A 15412-nucleotide genomic window follows, 5' to 3' on the forward strand; every position below is an offset into this window, starting at 1 on the left:
CCTCTCCTCGCAGCCCTGGCACCGCACTCGCACGCACACCGGCCCTCACCTCTCCTCGCAGCCCTGGCACCGCACTTGCACGCACACCGGCCCGTTGAACATTCTCTCCGCCGCCATCTTGCGCTTCGAGTTTGCCGCCGGCTCGTGCGGAGGAGGAGCCCCAAGATGGAGGCGAGGCAGGGGCGGCGGGGGATGCCGGGAGGAAAATGGCGGCGCGGCAGCCGGGGCAGCAGCTGGGCGGGCTCCCGGGGCCCGGGCGCTGTGCCTACTTCGTGCAGAGGAAGAAACGCTTCTGCAAGATGATCCCGGCTCCCGGAAGGCGCTTTTGCGGGGAGCACGGGCAGCAGGAGGTATCGGGCCGTGCCGGGTAGGAGGTGCTCGGGGCCTCCGGGCTGCCCCGGCAGGGAGGCAGGCGCCTCGGGCCTGGCCGCGCTCAGGCCGTCACTGCAGCATCGCTGCCGTTGCACTGTTCGTTTAGATCTAAGTGTTAAATGATTGTCCACATTTTTCCATTCTGGTTAACTCACCTATCTCCGAATAGATGTTTTATGAAACCTGGATGTTCTTCAACAGCTTTTTACAACGGGAACACTGAGTGCATGCTGAAGTGTTGTCTAAACTTTTTCTTTCATAACTAGGAAGAAAATGACAGAAAAAGAATTCCATGCCCACTTGATCCAAAACAGTAAGTATATATAAATGTTTTTTCTATTCTTTGTCAGACTTCACATGATAAATGCTGTTACTTACTTTTCTTTCCATTTGGGTTTTAGTACTGTATATGAAGACCAACTACAAAAGCATTTAAAAAAATGTAATTCAAGAGAGAAGCCAAAGCCAGTAAGTGCAGTGTAAATTCAGCACTATTTCCCCTCAGATTTAAGGCCCTAAACATTACAGAAAGCTTCTTGTGCTGACAGCAGCTGTGAGCTGGAGGACAGCAGTCCTAGCAAGTGCTACAGTAAGGGCAGTATGGAAGCTGAGTAAGTACTTGCTGAAATGGAAATTACATTCGAGCCTCTTCTCTGTCCCTTCTCACTGTAGTTCTGAACAACTTTTCAGTTCTCTTAGTTACAAACTAAAAGGCTTAATTAATCTTTCTCAGAAATGTTCTCGAAGATCAGTCTCATAATGCCTCTCATTTTAGAGGCTTGGTGGGGGGTTGTCCTCAGAAAGTAAAGCTAACAAAGAGGCTCTGGGTATTTTCCTACCTCTGGCAGTCTGCTGCCCTAGCCAGCTGCCCGTCTCCCAACCTAGCCATGAGTTATGGAAAGCTACACTGACTGTTGCAGCCAGTGCCAAGGGAAGGAATTGGAATCTATGTCTCAACAGTTGTTTCAAGAAGTTGTTTCAAGACTTCTTTGTTTGCCTTATCACTATTGAAGCTTTAGAATCACCTGAGAAACCTTAAAGTCGTCTCTGGAATCAGCCTAGTAAGCACTGATAACTTACCTTATCAGTGTGTTAAATCTTGTAAAATTGTGTCAGAAGAGTAATTTCTGCTGGGGATTTACGATCACGCTATAGAAAACAAAATACTTGGAGTATCATCTTTTGCAGTAGATTCCTACTGCTACGTACCTTATGATAAAAAACATTGACAAATTTAGCTTTTTGCTTCCTGATAATTAACAGGATCAGATTTCTTTTATTTTTATTTTTAAAGGTCTACTTTGTTCAAGATATTAATGCAGGTTTAAAAGATGTAGCAGAAATACCAGAAAAACAAGTGAGTACAATTATTTGTTAGCAAGTTTAGTCCCTACATAACATGTTGCAATTTATCATATGACTGAAGAACTAAAAAAAAAAAAAAAGTCTTGTATTTATAGACGCAGTATTTATTTTTTTTTCCTTAAAAAGGTACCTATCTCTTCACTGTCCAAAGAAGAGCTGGAGAACTTAATTCTGAAGTTGAAAAAAGCAAGTACTGGTGAGCTTACTTAATACTGAGAATAAGATATTTTAAGTGGAATTGATGAAATAATGAATTGATATTTTTGTTGTTAAATATCTGTGAAATTGTGAGATATTTGGCACTAAACAGATATGAAATAATTATCAGCAAGATGCAGGCAGTCCTCCAAAACTAAATTTTACTCAGAAGAATAAACTAGATTGCGAGAATGATAAAACACTGCTCTTAAGTTCATATAGCTTATTTCCCTTCCCAGCTCTGTTATAAACATACAATGGTAGATTTAGGCTTCAAACAGGCTATTTTGTTAGCTCTACAAATTGAGCTCATGTCTGACTATTGCAATGTATGTGTGACAAGACCAGAAACTCTTAGGTTTCCAGTTTTCAGGAGTTTTGCATTTGCATGCAGGCCTGGAACTTTGCCTTAAGGAACAAATACTGTCCCACCAGGCTGTACAAGAAGCCTTAAATGACCCAAAGAATGGGGAATCTGCTTTCAAACACCTGAAGCAGCAGGTATGGCCACTGCTTTACTAACAGCTATGGAGATTTTTAGACATGTGGAATTCTGCTCCTGCAAATTTGAGCATCTGTGCCTGCATAATGCTAATTACTTCACAGAGAGGAAATGTGATATGCTGTATAATTTTATACTTTTCAAATAGTAGCAGGAATATAACCTTAGAAAGGCTGCTTTGTTGAGTGTTAGTAACAAATGTTTATTAGGATATTGAAATAAATTGCAAATCATGTGGTATTCTTCTGAATTTTTACTTATATATTCTTATTTTACATGAGCTCATAATAAATCTGAGCTACAAAAGGGAAAATCTTATATTTGCTCAGAAGTAAAAGGAATTTTTTACTTTTTCTGTGAAGCTGGTCCTAGATTTCCTGGTTTTGTAATGGGTGCATAAAAATAATTTGAGAGCCCAAGTTTACCTTCTGCTTTTTTAATGTATATGGAATAGGAGGAATTTCAAGGGAGGTGGATTGCATACTGTAGCAAGAAGAAAAATTAAAAACAAGCAATGTCTGTTTCCTGTACTTTCTTCCTGAGCTTTACTTTCCTATGTATTACAAAACATGTAATTGCAGCAGAGGGAGAAGGCCCTGCAGGCACTGATACTTCACAGAAAATCCAGTACAGTACCTGTATTTTGCTTGGCCACTTTGAGAATCAGCAGAGAAGGTATTATAATGCATACCTGATCCCAAAAATCCATTCCAAAAACTTCAGGGTGGAGTTCTGTGAGCAGTTGGAGAAGGGCAGGGTGATGCCAACTAGCCATATAATCCCTTTCCTCTATACACACAAGATCTTTTCCCTAATCCCTCATGGAAGGGAAGAATTGTAAAGGTCTTAGCAGTTTGGTGAAGTAATAATTTTTCTCTCAGGCATTACAATACATAGTGTATATATTTGCTTGGTTTGTAAATAATGTGTTGATGTTTGTAGGCTTCTATTTTAGGTCATATGGAAAAATTACATTTACTTGGTCCAGGAAGATGTTTTGTTGAGTTTGGAGCTGGGCGAGGAAAGCTGTCTCACTGGGTTGATGCTGCATTACAGAACGTTGAAAACGTTCAGTTTTTGCTTGTGGAAAGGGCAACAACAAGATTCAAGGTAAGAGAGGATATTGTCACATTAACAGAGTATAACTTTTTAAACTGTTGTTACTGAAGCTGTTTGTATTTGCTTTTTATCTTCAAAAATAACATAAAGCCTTTCAATTTTTAAAGTTTTGGAAGTGTGATTGCTTACGTTTCACACTTCCCAAATGAAAAAATTATCAGGAAAAAATCCTGATGTCTGATGTTGGAAATGTGCAGGTGTTGACTTGACAGGAAGACAGTTTTACATTATAACCTGAAGCAGAATAATAAGCCCTACTTGATGATCTTGTTCTCTTTACACAGGTGGATGGAAAACATAAAAGGAAAGATTCTGCATTTGAACGGCTTCAAGTTGATATTCAACATTTATGTTTAAGTAAGTTCCTTCTTGGCTGGTGTAATTCTGAAACAGAAGCTTAATTTTAGATTTTCAATTCTGGAGTCAAGTCGATTTGTATGTAGCATGCCTAAATGTTCTTGGTTTTGAAGATTATTCTCTGTGGTTGCTTGGACATGTTAATGTGTGTATATACATACATATACACATATATACATTAAATAGTGATTTAAAATTTTCTGGGGTTTACACACTTACAGGACATCATTATAGGTGAGAAGTACCAAAACAAAACCATTTTGAAGGTTTTTTAGAATTTTCAGGATTAAACAGCTTTGCATTGTCTGTTTTAGGTGTGCAGAATGAAGCAAGTCATGCATATCACTGACGTGTGTGTATCAATACTACAAAATTTGTGGAAACACCTGTCATCAGGGGATGCCTTCATGTCTTATTTATGTTTCATAAGCAGTATAGAAAGGCTGATATGGTTAAATATGCTTCTCAGCCACAAATTAAGATTATTTTTCTAAAACAAATTAAGAGAAAGTTGAACTTCCCTTTAATAGCTTATAACTGTATTTACAGATCACTATTTTTAGTAGCGATAAACGTATTATTTTTTTTAAGTGTGCTGTATTATTATAGCAGAGGTTCTAGGATCGTGTGTGGTTTTCAGTGATGTTTTGGGTTTTTTTCCTCCAGATAAGGTACCTATTTTAGAGAAGAAAAATCTACCAGTGGTAGGATTTGGGAAACATTTGTGTGGTGCTGCAACAGGTATGAATTGTTCATGTGTTAACTGCAGAAAGTTAGGATACTAAACCTTACAATCTGAATGGACTGTCCTTTTAAGCTTTTCTTGCCCTCTCACCCTTTATTGGTGAAAGCAGCAATTATCTTCTAAACATCTGTTGACTTGAGTGGAATAGGTGCAGGGCTACTTTAGACAGAAGTAAAACATTTCTTGTTTTCTATAGAGTAGAACAAATTGAAAGTATCTGTTTTAGCACTGTAGCCTCTACTCTAAAATGATTATTTTTTTCTAAATTTGTACTGGCATCTGAATATGCATCCCAAGCAAACAAAAGAGAAGAGTTTCTGTCCTGATAATTTTCAGTGAATACACTTTTTCTAATGTCTATGGTGTACAGAAAGACATCTCAAATACGACAACTATATTGGTACTGTTATAAAGATGATACAGTTAAGCATTTAAAAAGTAAATGTACATATTAAATAAATTATGTCCTAGATACCAAACCTTCAGAGCAAATACTTGCATATTTTACATCAATATGATGATATCCTCCTTCAATATGCCAATTCACTAACCAAATCATTTCAGATTATTTCAGATTCACTTATGTAGAAGAAAAGACCTTAGTAGCTCCAGAGGTCTCAAAATACTCATTTAGCATTTAGGGTTTTCATGTTGTCAAAGCATGCTTATAGCTTTAGTTACACTTGACATATGTTTTTGGCTTATTTTGTGATGTATACTTCTGTTATTCTTTCTGGGAAGTACATTCCCAACCATGATGCACCCTTACGAATAATGCCATGGTGTTAATCACTAGATTTTGTGAGGGGTATATTTGTTTTTTTCCCAGATCTTGCTTTGAGATGTCTGGTTGAAAGTTACACAACTTGCTGTAATGGAGAAAATGAAGAGCCTGCACCAAAACGCTCTAGGAATGATAAGACAGAGGTGGCTTCTAACAATTCTTCTGATAATGAAAGCAACAAAGAAGACTGTAAGCCTGTAGCTGGAATTGTTATTGCACTGTGCTGCCATCACAAGTGTGACTGGACACATTATGTAGGCAGAGAGTTTTTTAAATCAGTAGGACTTGGACCAATAGAATTTAATTATTTTCAGAGAATGAGTAGCTGGGCTACTTGTGGCATGAGAGAAACCACAAGCAAAGCTTCTGCAAGTCAAGAAAGTGAAGATCAAACTAATGACATAGAAGATCACGAGCAAACATTCAGCAAAACAGAGAGTGGTTCTGATACTTTACAAGGGTATGTAATTATTTTTTAGCAAATGGGTTCCTGCAGATAAGCAACATTATCTATAGTGTTATATAAAACTGTTCTAGGTCCTCAAAATGACTCATTTTACAGAAACATTTTAATTACTAAATGTATATAAATCTACTTTCAAAATACAGTTTTCATGGACATACGTTTCAAAACATTTAAACAGTCATGCTTGCCTGAACTGAAATGAATTTAGTGTTTTCAGTAGTTTTTCTAAGCATAATCACTAACATAAATTAACAAAACTATTCTTCTGACACATTTGTTCTTTCCCTCCTTTTTATGAAACTAGGGTACTTACTGTTGAAGAACGAAAAGAGATAGGTTGCCTCTGTAAACTGCTGATTGATCACGGAAGGATTGAATATTTACAACAACAAGGATACAAGGCTGCACTCCAGTATTATACAGAGTCTGCTGTGTCCTTGGAGAATGTCCTGTTGACAGCTGTCCCAAGTCCATCTTTGATACCAGAGTCAGCAACATGTCAGGAGATAGATTTGGAACTGGCAGGAAAAAACCTTTAAAATATATCTGCATTTTTAAAAAAGCTAATTCATTTATTACAATAAAACCTGTTTTAGTCTTTTCTGTATCCAGGAAAAGTCCTTATATTTCCCAGTTTCACCAGGAATTACAAATATAGAAATCAGTTCTCATCAGTGGAAAAATAAAATAATAAAATCCCTAAGAATATTTGAAACCTGTTGTAGCCTCTTTGCTAGGAAGAAGTATACTTGATATTTTCTTCCAATCGCAGTTACATTCTTTATTCATTAGCGTTTATGACAGGAGAAGGACCAGAAGTACAACTTTCCAGATTTCCTGAAAGACAGTAGGTTAAAAAAAGAGAAATTAACATACTTTATTTTCACCTTGAATTCCAGGGTAGCTTTCTATTTCCTCTTAAGTTATAGAAGTAGGCCTGGGTACTTTCATCAGCCCTTCCTGCTAGGGGAATCTGTTAGGGAAGAAAACTTACTTGTATACTGTCTTCTTATGTATTTTTGCTAATTTGATCATTCATGAAATACTGACAATAAAAAAGCTGGCTTGGCATTCTAAATCAAAAGCATTTCAGTCATTCATTTTTTAGCCCTTCGCAATATACGGAATGAACATTGTATATCGGCAGTGCATGAAGTTCTCTCTGCAAGTAACAGCTGCCACCTGCACATCTGTTGAGAAGTGCTTATTTTGGTCTGTTACTGCAAGCTCTAAGCTGTTAACTTTAAGAGTACTTACAGCATTTTTTGCCACAGTGATTTAGAAATGGGATGGAATTGTTGGTGTGTTTTGTTTAGGTGACTGGATTTTCTGTCAGGGAAAGCAAGCTGGGAGAAAGAGACAGGCATTAACTTCCAGTTACTCATGCACATTTATACTGATGTTCCATGGGTTCAGTATGTTCCCATTAGAAAATATTTGCGTGAAGACCTGCTGTGCCACCTCCCAGTAACAGTGCCCCTGTCCTCGTTGAAAGTCTGTTTACAGATTTTTTTTAAAATCTCACTTATTACGATTAATCATATTTCATTTGCCTACAAGTTCTAGCTTTGTTTTACACAGCATACACTTCCCTTTATTTCTATATTCCAGAGAGATCAGAATTAATAAAAAAACCACACCTGATTTCTTGAGTGACTCCTGGATATATACGTGCATGAATTCAATGCCGAACATTTCCTGTTGCTCCTCCTCTTCTGTATTCTCACATGGAGGGAGTGTTACCTCTAACTCCAAGGGGTTGCCTCTGAAGTTGACAAATCTGACAATTCACCAGAAAAGATTACTCTTGCAATAGGTCTTGTCCAGAGAGAATAACTCTTTTGAAACTATAATGACATTTCTCAAACAGTATTTTAAGCAAAATAAAATGTCTTCAGCTAAACACCACTATGTTAGTAATAAGCTAAGAAGATGCCTTATAATAACAGTAGCTGATAATGGTGGAAGAAAACATTGCAGCTCTCATAATTTAATCTGTCAGCCTTACTGAAAATCCACAAACAGATGAGTGGATGCAAACAAGGTACAAATGCCTGCCTGCCTCCCCCCAGCTTTGCAAGGTAAAGCCACCCCTTTCTTCCTCTGCTCTTGGTCCATCCCTGGGCCTATGCTCATACATATTTGTTTAATGAGGTGCTGATTCTCCTGAAACATCCCAAAATGGGAGTTGTTGTACTGGGTTAGACATGATTGATTTAGACTAGCGTTCCTTCTCTAAAATGGCCAGCATCCAGTAACTCAAATGAAAGTTTCTGTCACAGGATAGAAAATAATTTCTCATTCTACCAATTAAAATTTTATATTAATTCTTTTTTGTTTTTCCAAATCAAGTACAGGAGAGTTTAATCCATACCCTTGTACCTAATCCTTTTTCTTTAATTCCAAATGCTTGACTTCAGGGTTTACTTTTTCTCATTTTTATGCTTGTCACACATTTTTCCTCCAGGCTTTTTGCTTTAGAGAACAATATAAAAGGCCAATTAGAATTGGGCATTTGCACCTTTTGGAAATGAGAAAATGTATTACAATCTCCTTTTTCAATTGGGACTGTAACTATATAGCTTACTTATTCAAATAAGCACAATAAATAAGTGTATTACACACAGCTTTCTTGACCAGATCGTCAGCTGTTGTGGATCTGTGTAATTATGCTGATTTATATGCTTTTGTGTCCATCTGTACAACAGTGAACGTGCCTTTCTTTTCCACTTCCTTAGTATTTCCCTGATGCACAACTCAAGGGAGGCTTTAAAGCTCATCTTCTAATATTTATATTTCTGTTGCTTTTTCTTACCTCAGATTTGTCATATCCTTCATACAAGCTGGAATATCCTTAATTTTGTTATTGCTAAGGACAAGAGTACTAAGATTTTTCATATTAGTAATGGTTTCTGGCAAAGAGGTTATCTCATTTCTTTGGAGCCATAAAGTGTGGAGATTTTCCATTCTGTAAAACAGGCATTTGCACAATGAATCAGTATGTAGAAAATCTATCTTATCAATCATTAATATAAAGTAATAAATTGATTATTTTTTACAGCCACATAAAGGGGTCTCAAAAAGAAGGAAAGGAAACCCCATATCCTAGGTAATCACCCAACATCTGGTCAAAAATGTCACTGGCAAAAAATATTTGATAGTTGATACTAAATTTAGGGTTTATTGAATGGATTACTTCAGCTTATCCAACATATCATATTAAAGGCTGATAAATCTTAAGCTTGCAGTGAGGTTAACATTAAAATAATATTTTTAAGTAGGATTTAATAAATAGAATGTAAATACAATGGTACTGAGACTAAGATGTGAGCTTTGAGTTTTATTTACCTGTCAATTTCTTCAGGAAGCTCCTGGAGTTTATTTCCCCCCATATCTAACCATTCTAGATTTGGCATGTTGAGAAGAGCTGAAGGGATGGTAGTAAACTGATTCATGCTCAAATCTATGTGAGAAAGTTTCTTTAAATCACTGAGCTGAAAAGAAAAGGAGATATAATGCAAGTTTGTATAGCTGTTCCATTACAGCAGTGCTGATACAATGTTGAGTGATAAAAAGAAACAATTTAAAAACATTACAACACATTTTGGAGTTGGTTTAGTAAGCACAAAATGGTTTCTGAATTGCCATAGTTGATATTACCTAACAATTACAGTTCTCACCTGGAAGGTAGGTAGGTTTGCAACTGATGAAGCAGAACTTAATCTCCCACCCAGCAAGTACCCTAACAGCTAAGAAGCTGAATGCCACGACTACAATACAGGTATAACCCATGCCTTGAGAAGAAAAGGAGTATTAAAGACACCATTGTCCCTACTATTTCACACCCCATGCAACATGCCATTTTTCTTTAGTCAAATATTCAGATATTTATAGATCAAATTGCACAGACTATATTTTAGACTGAACCTACGTTCATGTTCCATGTTGTGAAGTCTATTACTAAGGCAAGACATTCTAAAAATTAAACAGCATAATTCAGTATTGCAACACCTAATTCCTTTGGTGAATCATGTCTTCAGGTGCTTTTATAATGTTCAAGTTACCCAAAGAAGTGTTATGGCAACTCTGGTCTAGCTGTCTAAACACAGAATGCCACTCACGTACATAGAACCAAAGCTTCACCCTGTCCCAGCAGCAGAGTCTCAGCAGGACAGAGCTATGTGTGCTATCAGCTTTTAGCAGCTATCACTCTGCAATAGAGTACATAACCTTTATTCACATAGATTTTTGTAAATTCTGGATTCTAATTAATAGTTTGTATTTTCGTTTGAAGATTTTTTTATTTGGTATTTATTTTGCAAAGCAGCTGTTGCTGTCATCTATCACCGCTACTGTTTTTTAATTAAATTATGACAAGTAAATATGTTTACATACATGTCATCTCTGTCTAAGAGACTAATACCTAGAGATGCAGGTCTCTTTCACATTTAGTCCAGTCCAAATTAAAGCTCAATAGTAGGCAAGCAATTGTTCTTACTCTCTGAATTGCATTCAGCATCTCAGAACAATATTCACTTAACTGTGCATGGGCAGTTGTGTAAATGACACAAACCCTCTTCATAGCTAACAGCTCTGGTAAAGATGCTCACAGTGGTGTCCTAGTATATGGCACCAATTTGTATTCTCAACCATAAAAGGGAACTTCTCTGTGCTAAGGCATCAGATCCTAAGTGGGGTAAATCAGTGAAGACCTTCAACCTAAACAAATAACAGCAAGTGTATCACTGTCCCATATGCATTACCAAGTTATTTATCTGGACAAAATAAAGACTGGCTCCTTCAGCCACTCAGGTATATGCATATCCCTCTCACGTGGCTTCAGTTTGAATAGTGATATAAATATTAATAACATATAATCACATATAAATATGTATTATTGTTCACATAGGTGTTTTTGTGGAGTACTTGTGAAATCAGATTATCAAAGCAAACCTGAAAACATGGGGTGCAACACTTAATAATAATTATTTATGGATAAATTAAAAATAAGCATTAATTAAACAAATTAATTAAACAAAACTAAGCAAAAAAACCCAGTTCATCAAACCTGAGGTGGAAGATCACAGATACTCCTGTTGACAGCCAGTTCCAGTCTTTCAAGACTGACACAGTTACTTATTTCCTTAGGAATAGACTTTATTCTATTGTAACTGAGAAGCAGCTCTTGGAGGCTAGTCAGCTGGCCTGCAGAGAGCACAAATGAGAAATGGTAAATGTTCATGTTCATTCTACTTGAAATACAATATTACTTGTTTTGTATTACCCTTATACTGTTACACAAGTACTCTGTGTTGTCACGGAAAAATAAATCACTTAAATTCAAAATAATAAACTGAACTCCAATTGACTGCTACAAAAAAGCCCTAAAAACTAAAGCATAGTCTACTCATGCTGTGGACTCAGAACATGAAGCCTGTTTTTCAGTATCACTTTTATAGCTGCATTGTGATGTCCAGTATCTGCTTGGCTTACAAGCTTTATTTTTTCTCACAGGGAGCTTTCATAAAGATCTATCTCCTCCACCTGGCCATCTTTTTTAATTTATGTGGAATCCATGTTTTTAAGATCTCTGTCTCAGTGTCAGATTTAAATTGTCTTGTTTTCTAACAACTCAATAGTATTGTTAGACAGGCAAAGTGAACAAAAATGGCATGATTGCATAAGACAAATTTTCTTAGAAAGCAACTTAAAATAAAAAAGAAAGCACAGCTCACCGATTTCTTTAGGTACAGTTTCAATTGAGTTCCGGGAGAGATCCAGAACAAGAAGATTGTGAAATTTTCCAATGAACTGAGGGATTTTCTGCAAACTCGTTCTGTGAAGCTGCCATTCCTGGAGATGGAGCAGTTTCAATAAACATGAAGGTAGAGTCTAAGACAAGAAATATGAACCAGAAGAAATTCAGCTTAATATACAAAAAGAACACAGCGTTAGGTAGAAGTTTTATTTGAAACATTAACAGTCTTGTTACTGAGGGTTGCTTTTTTTGTTTCTTCTTTTTTTTTTTTTTTTTTCTTTTTTAAACAAAGCAAATATAACTGAAAATTAAACAACTCTAAATAGGTTTTTTTGTATTTAAATGGTGATCTAAATTGTATTTCCAATTATTTTAGGAAACAGTGAGGAACTGAGAGCAGAGGAGCTGAGGGATAGAAAAACTACAATGTCTGTATGCTACGAGTTCTGAACAAAGAACAGTGGCCTATGGAGCACCAGAGTATTGCTGGGTGTGGCTGTCACCCTCTCACTGGCCTTAACTTGGTCTAATTCTCACCACTCTATAGGAACTGGCATCTGCATTTCACATGGCTCAGAACAGACTGTGAGCTTCCACTCTGTTATTGATTTGACAGTCAGCCATGTCCCCCCATGCATGAGAAACAAGAATATCAGTAGTCTGGGAATCTGCTGGCTTGTTTTCACTCTTAGAGAAAGTAAGCAACAGTAAGAAATATCTTAATGCATTTAAACACAGAGGGTTTTCTCATGATACATTTCAGTAGTTTTGGTGCGTTAATGTTAAATGAGGGTTTACATAATTAAACTAATAATTTCTACTGTAAGTAATTTATAATGCAGAAAAGCCTTTTGGACTGCATTTATGCAGAATAATCCTTAATACTGAAGATGAAAAAAATCAGCTTGCTTTTACACTCTCACAGCAGTGCATCTCAATTCATTGTTAACACACAGTGAGCAGCACTTCGTAGATTATAAAATAGTAAAATGGTGAGTGCAAAGTTGTAATGAGTAATTTTCTACCGCATCAGTCATTCAACCCAAGCAATGTACATTCCAATCAATACTACCTTCCATTCCTCTTCTTCTATCCTTAAAATTGCTCTTCCATCTTCATTAATAACTTTTTCCTTGAGTTTTGCTAAAGCAGCTCTCTCCTCCCAGACTAGTATCAGCCTACAAGGGAGAGAGATCTGTCAGTGGTGCAACAATGAACACAGGCAATAATTACTATAATTCTATTTTCTGGAACAAAGATACAGTAGCCTTTTTGGGTGTCAAACAACATTTATTATATCTGCATGCTAAATATACTATAAATTTGAGGGAAGACAAGAACCTAAAGTAATGTTTGGCAGATGTAATTTATAGGAATTCTATTTTATAGTACTTCAAATTTACAGTCAGAAGGAATATATAACTTCATTCATTTTCATCATGCTGCAGCAGGATAATAAAATATAAAGTCATATGGAATTAAGTTTAAAAGCCATTCATTTTGAAGCAGTCTCCTAAATAGAAAGTCTTCAGTTCCACCAAATGTAAATGCAATCAAACATGGTCAATCAGCCGAGGATTATTTTAGCTTGATTAGTTCCAAAGGGGACTTAAGAAAGAATTAGGAAAATGAGGCTAATTCTCTTTCTGCTCCTATTTTCCATTAGCAACTTTTGAACTTGTTAGTAATTTTCAAACACATCTGACATACTAGGAAGTGTTCCAAACATAGAATGCTAAATGTGTTCACATTTCATGAAATTGTTGGCCAGACAGAAGACCGAGCAATCCTGTTAATGCCTCCACTGAGAATAAAGCATAAAAAATCAAATCTCCCCTGGTGAGAATACATACACAGGAGAGAACTTCAATATCTGAAGTTAGTGGATACAGTGTATAAGCTGGTATTTTTGTCATAAAACACAATTCTTGGCTTGACCTGACCATATTGCTAGATTCTAACTGGTGGGAATTCTGCTGGAGTAATGACTAAAGAATTAGACTGTGGATGAAAATACCAATCATATAGTCTTCTGAAATGTAACTTATGGTCAACCTTTTCACATACAAAGATCTACAAATTACCTACCTTCCTGCAGACCTCTCTCTGAATTCTTTTTCTTTCCGTAATTCTTCACTGATCTTGTGTATTCTCACTTCCCAAAGTGTCTTCACAGCAGTGAAAGTTCCAAGGCAAACTGCAGTTTCAGTCATGATCCCTACATGTTCAGATCCAGTCACAGGGATCTGACTGTGAATTTCAGGCTCAATGCATCAGTGCACCTGTCAGCTACCAGATGGGGACAGTGACATGAAACTAAAGACTGAAATACCCACTTCGTCTTATTATTAAATTTAGTTAATGTACAGAACTGACAACTGAATTTTAGCAACTGCTTTCTTTAAAAAAAAATAGATAACTGCACCTAGCTACATTTTCTTAAAATAAGAAATGGTATTCCTACAATCTCTCTGCATTCTTAGTGAACAACTGCTCCTCTCAGTTTCTTCCAATGGCAGACTGAGTACTGACTATAATTATTAAATACAGATATGAGCATTCATGCCCTTCCCAGGAGAAATTAAGCTGTTACCTGCAATTCAAGGCAATTAAATCACAGTAGCTGCTTCCTGAGACCTTTGTAACTAAAGGAGTTTTGCACTTTAGAGAAATTGAACTGTCGCTGGATATAAATTAATATACTTTATTTGTATTCATTTTCTTAAATGTTTAACTCATGATAATACATTTTATAGTTAGTAATGCATTACCTTTAAGAGAAGGCTTTTTAAATTCTTCAGTTCTCTCTTTGAATCTTGTAGTTCTGCTGAGTGCCAGGATCCACATTAAAAAAAATAAAATAATTTCAGCCTAAAGTTTTGAAGTCACCTATTCTTTAGTGAGATAATTAATACCTCTTTTCTTGAAGAGCAGAGAAGTAAGATACTCAGTCATCCTAATCAGTGCACCCCTCTTAAAAGCATTCTCATTGCCATTATTGCAGTCATTTGGGAAAGGGTTTTTTTGGGAAATAAACTGCCAAGAAACTGATACTCAGATAAGCTTGGAAAGCTATACTTGGTGCCAACAGGAATGTACCCTGAACACTGATGATCTTAATGCTTTCTTTCAAGTTTCTTACTAATATTTGCAGGGAGAAGAAAGAAACACATCTTACATACCCATTCAAACACAAAAAGGGAGGATAACTTTATTCCAAACAAGCAGGTAAATAACAACAAAATGGAATTTCAGGTCTTTTCACACATGTATTTTCCTACAATTGTTGCATGTCTGTCTTTTAGAGTAATCTCTTCTGTTATATTTATTCCACTGTAAATTTGTGTGGCGTGGATAAGCCACAACAGCTTAGTGAACATTTTTGTGTTCAAGCTGTCTATCGTTCTACTTTATGTTTACTATGTCTTTTGATAACATAATTATTTGTAAAGCTTGATTATACCCAAAGCACTTAATTAAAAATGTGAAGGGCCAATAGTAAGAAATGTAAATTGTGAGGATTGCTTTCTGTTGTAAAGACAGCATTAAAATAAAATTATAATGCTTGAATAAAGAGGAATCTGGTCCAATACATTAATATTAAGGATTCTTAATATTTAAGGAAAAATGGCAGGATTTGACAGGTGAAACACAGCAACCACAGCGTGGCACAATGCAGTTTAGCATTTGGATTCCTAAAGAGGGACTGATCTTTTTTTCCTGGAAAGAGAACATTGTATACTCTT

At 36.3% G+C, this 15412-nt stretch overlaps 3 protein-coding genes across 3 annotated transcripts in view; 1 reads left to right on the plus strand and 2 right to left on the minus strand.

The window, feature by feature from the left end:
• Positions 1 to 117, minus strand: part of SASS6 (spindle assembly 6 homolog (C. elegans)) — a 13663-nt gene extending 13546 nt beyond the window's left edge. The window contains exon 1 of the mRNA XM_010006656.1: positions 50 to 117. Coding sequence (XP_010004958.1) covers positions 50 to 117 — 68 coding nt within the window. The remainder of the gene's footprint in view (positions 1 to 49) is intronic.
• Positions 118 to 206: 89 nt separating this feature from the next.
• TRMT13 (tRNA methyltransferase 13 homolog (S. cerevisiae)) lies at positions 207 to 6447 on the plus strand. The gene is made up of 11 exons (XM_010006776.1): positions 207 to 350; positions 639 to 685; positions 774 to 840; positions 1667 to 1729; positions 1864 to 1933; positions 2330 to 2436; positions 3380 to 3547; positions 3841 to 3913; positions 4580 to 4654; positions 5488 to 5902; positions 6213 to 6447. The coding sequence occupies exons 1-11, from the start codon at positions 207 to 209 to the stop codon at positions 6445 to 6447; spliced, it is 1464 nt and encodes a 487-aa protein (XP_010005078.1).
• Positions 6448 to 6689: 242 nt separating this feature from the next.
• LRRC39 (leucine rich repeat containing 39) lies at positions 6690 to 13879 on the minus strand. Its single transcript, XM_010006657.1, has 8 exons — positions 13755 to 13879; positions 12739 to 12844; positions 11644 to 11800; positions 10977 to 11113; positions 9257 to 9402; positions 8724 to 8876; positions 7549 to 7688; positions 6690 to 6745 (listed from the first exon to the last, which is right to left on the minus strand). The coding sequence occupies exons 1-8, from the start codon at positions 13877 to 13879 to the stop codon at positions 6690 to 6692; spliced, it is 1020 nt and encodes a 339-aa protein (XP_010004959.1).
• Between the last annotated feature and the right edge of the window lie 1533 nt (positions 13880 to 15412).

This window comes from Chaetura pelagica, unplaced genomic scaffold (assembly GCF_000747805.2).
Source record: "Chaetura pelagica isolate M959 unplaced genomic scaffold, ChaPel_1.0 scaffold69, whole genome shotgun sequence".
NCBI classification, from domain to species: domain Eukaryota; kingdom Metazoa; phylum Chordata; class Aves; order Apodiformes; family Apodidae; genus Chaetura; species Chaetura pelagica.

Excerpts from the sequence above, each read along its gene's own strand:
- TRMT13 (XM_010006776.1), top strand. The coding sequence starts at position 207 with ATGGCGGCGCGGCAGCCGGGGCAGCAGCTGGGCGGGCTCCCGGGGCCC. Across the intron at positions 3,548-3,840 it reads GGGCAACAACAAGATTCAAG|GTGGATGGAAAACATAAAAG; the intron begins GTAAGAGAGGAT and ends CTCTTTACACAG. Across the intron at positions 5,903-6,212 it reads GGTTCTGATACTTTACAAGG|GGTACTTACTGTTGAAGAAC; the intron begins GTATGTAATTAT and ends TTATGAAACTAG.
- LRRC39 (XM_010006657.1), bottom strand. The coding sequence starts at position 13,879 with ATGACTGAAACTGCAGTTTGCCTTGGAACTTTCACTGCTGTGAAGACA. Across the intron at positions 12,845-13,754 it reads AGAGAGAGGTCTGCAGGAAG|GCTGATACTAGTCTGGGAGG; the intron begins GTAGGTAATTTG and ends TCTCCCTTGTAG. Across the intron at positions 8,877-9,256 it reads CTTCCTGAAGAAATTGACAG|AATGGAAAATCTCCACACTT; the intron begins GTAAATAAAACT and ends CCTGTTTTACAG.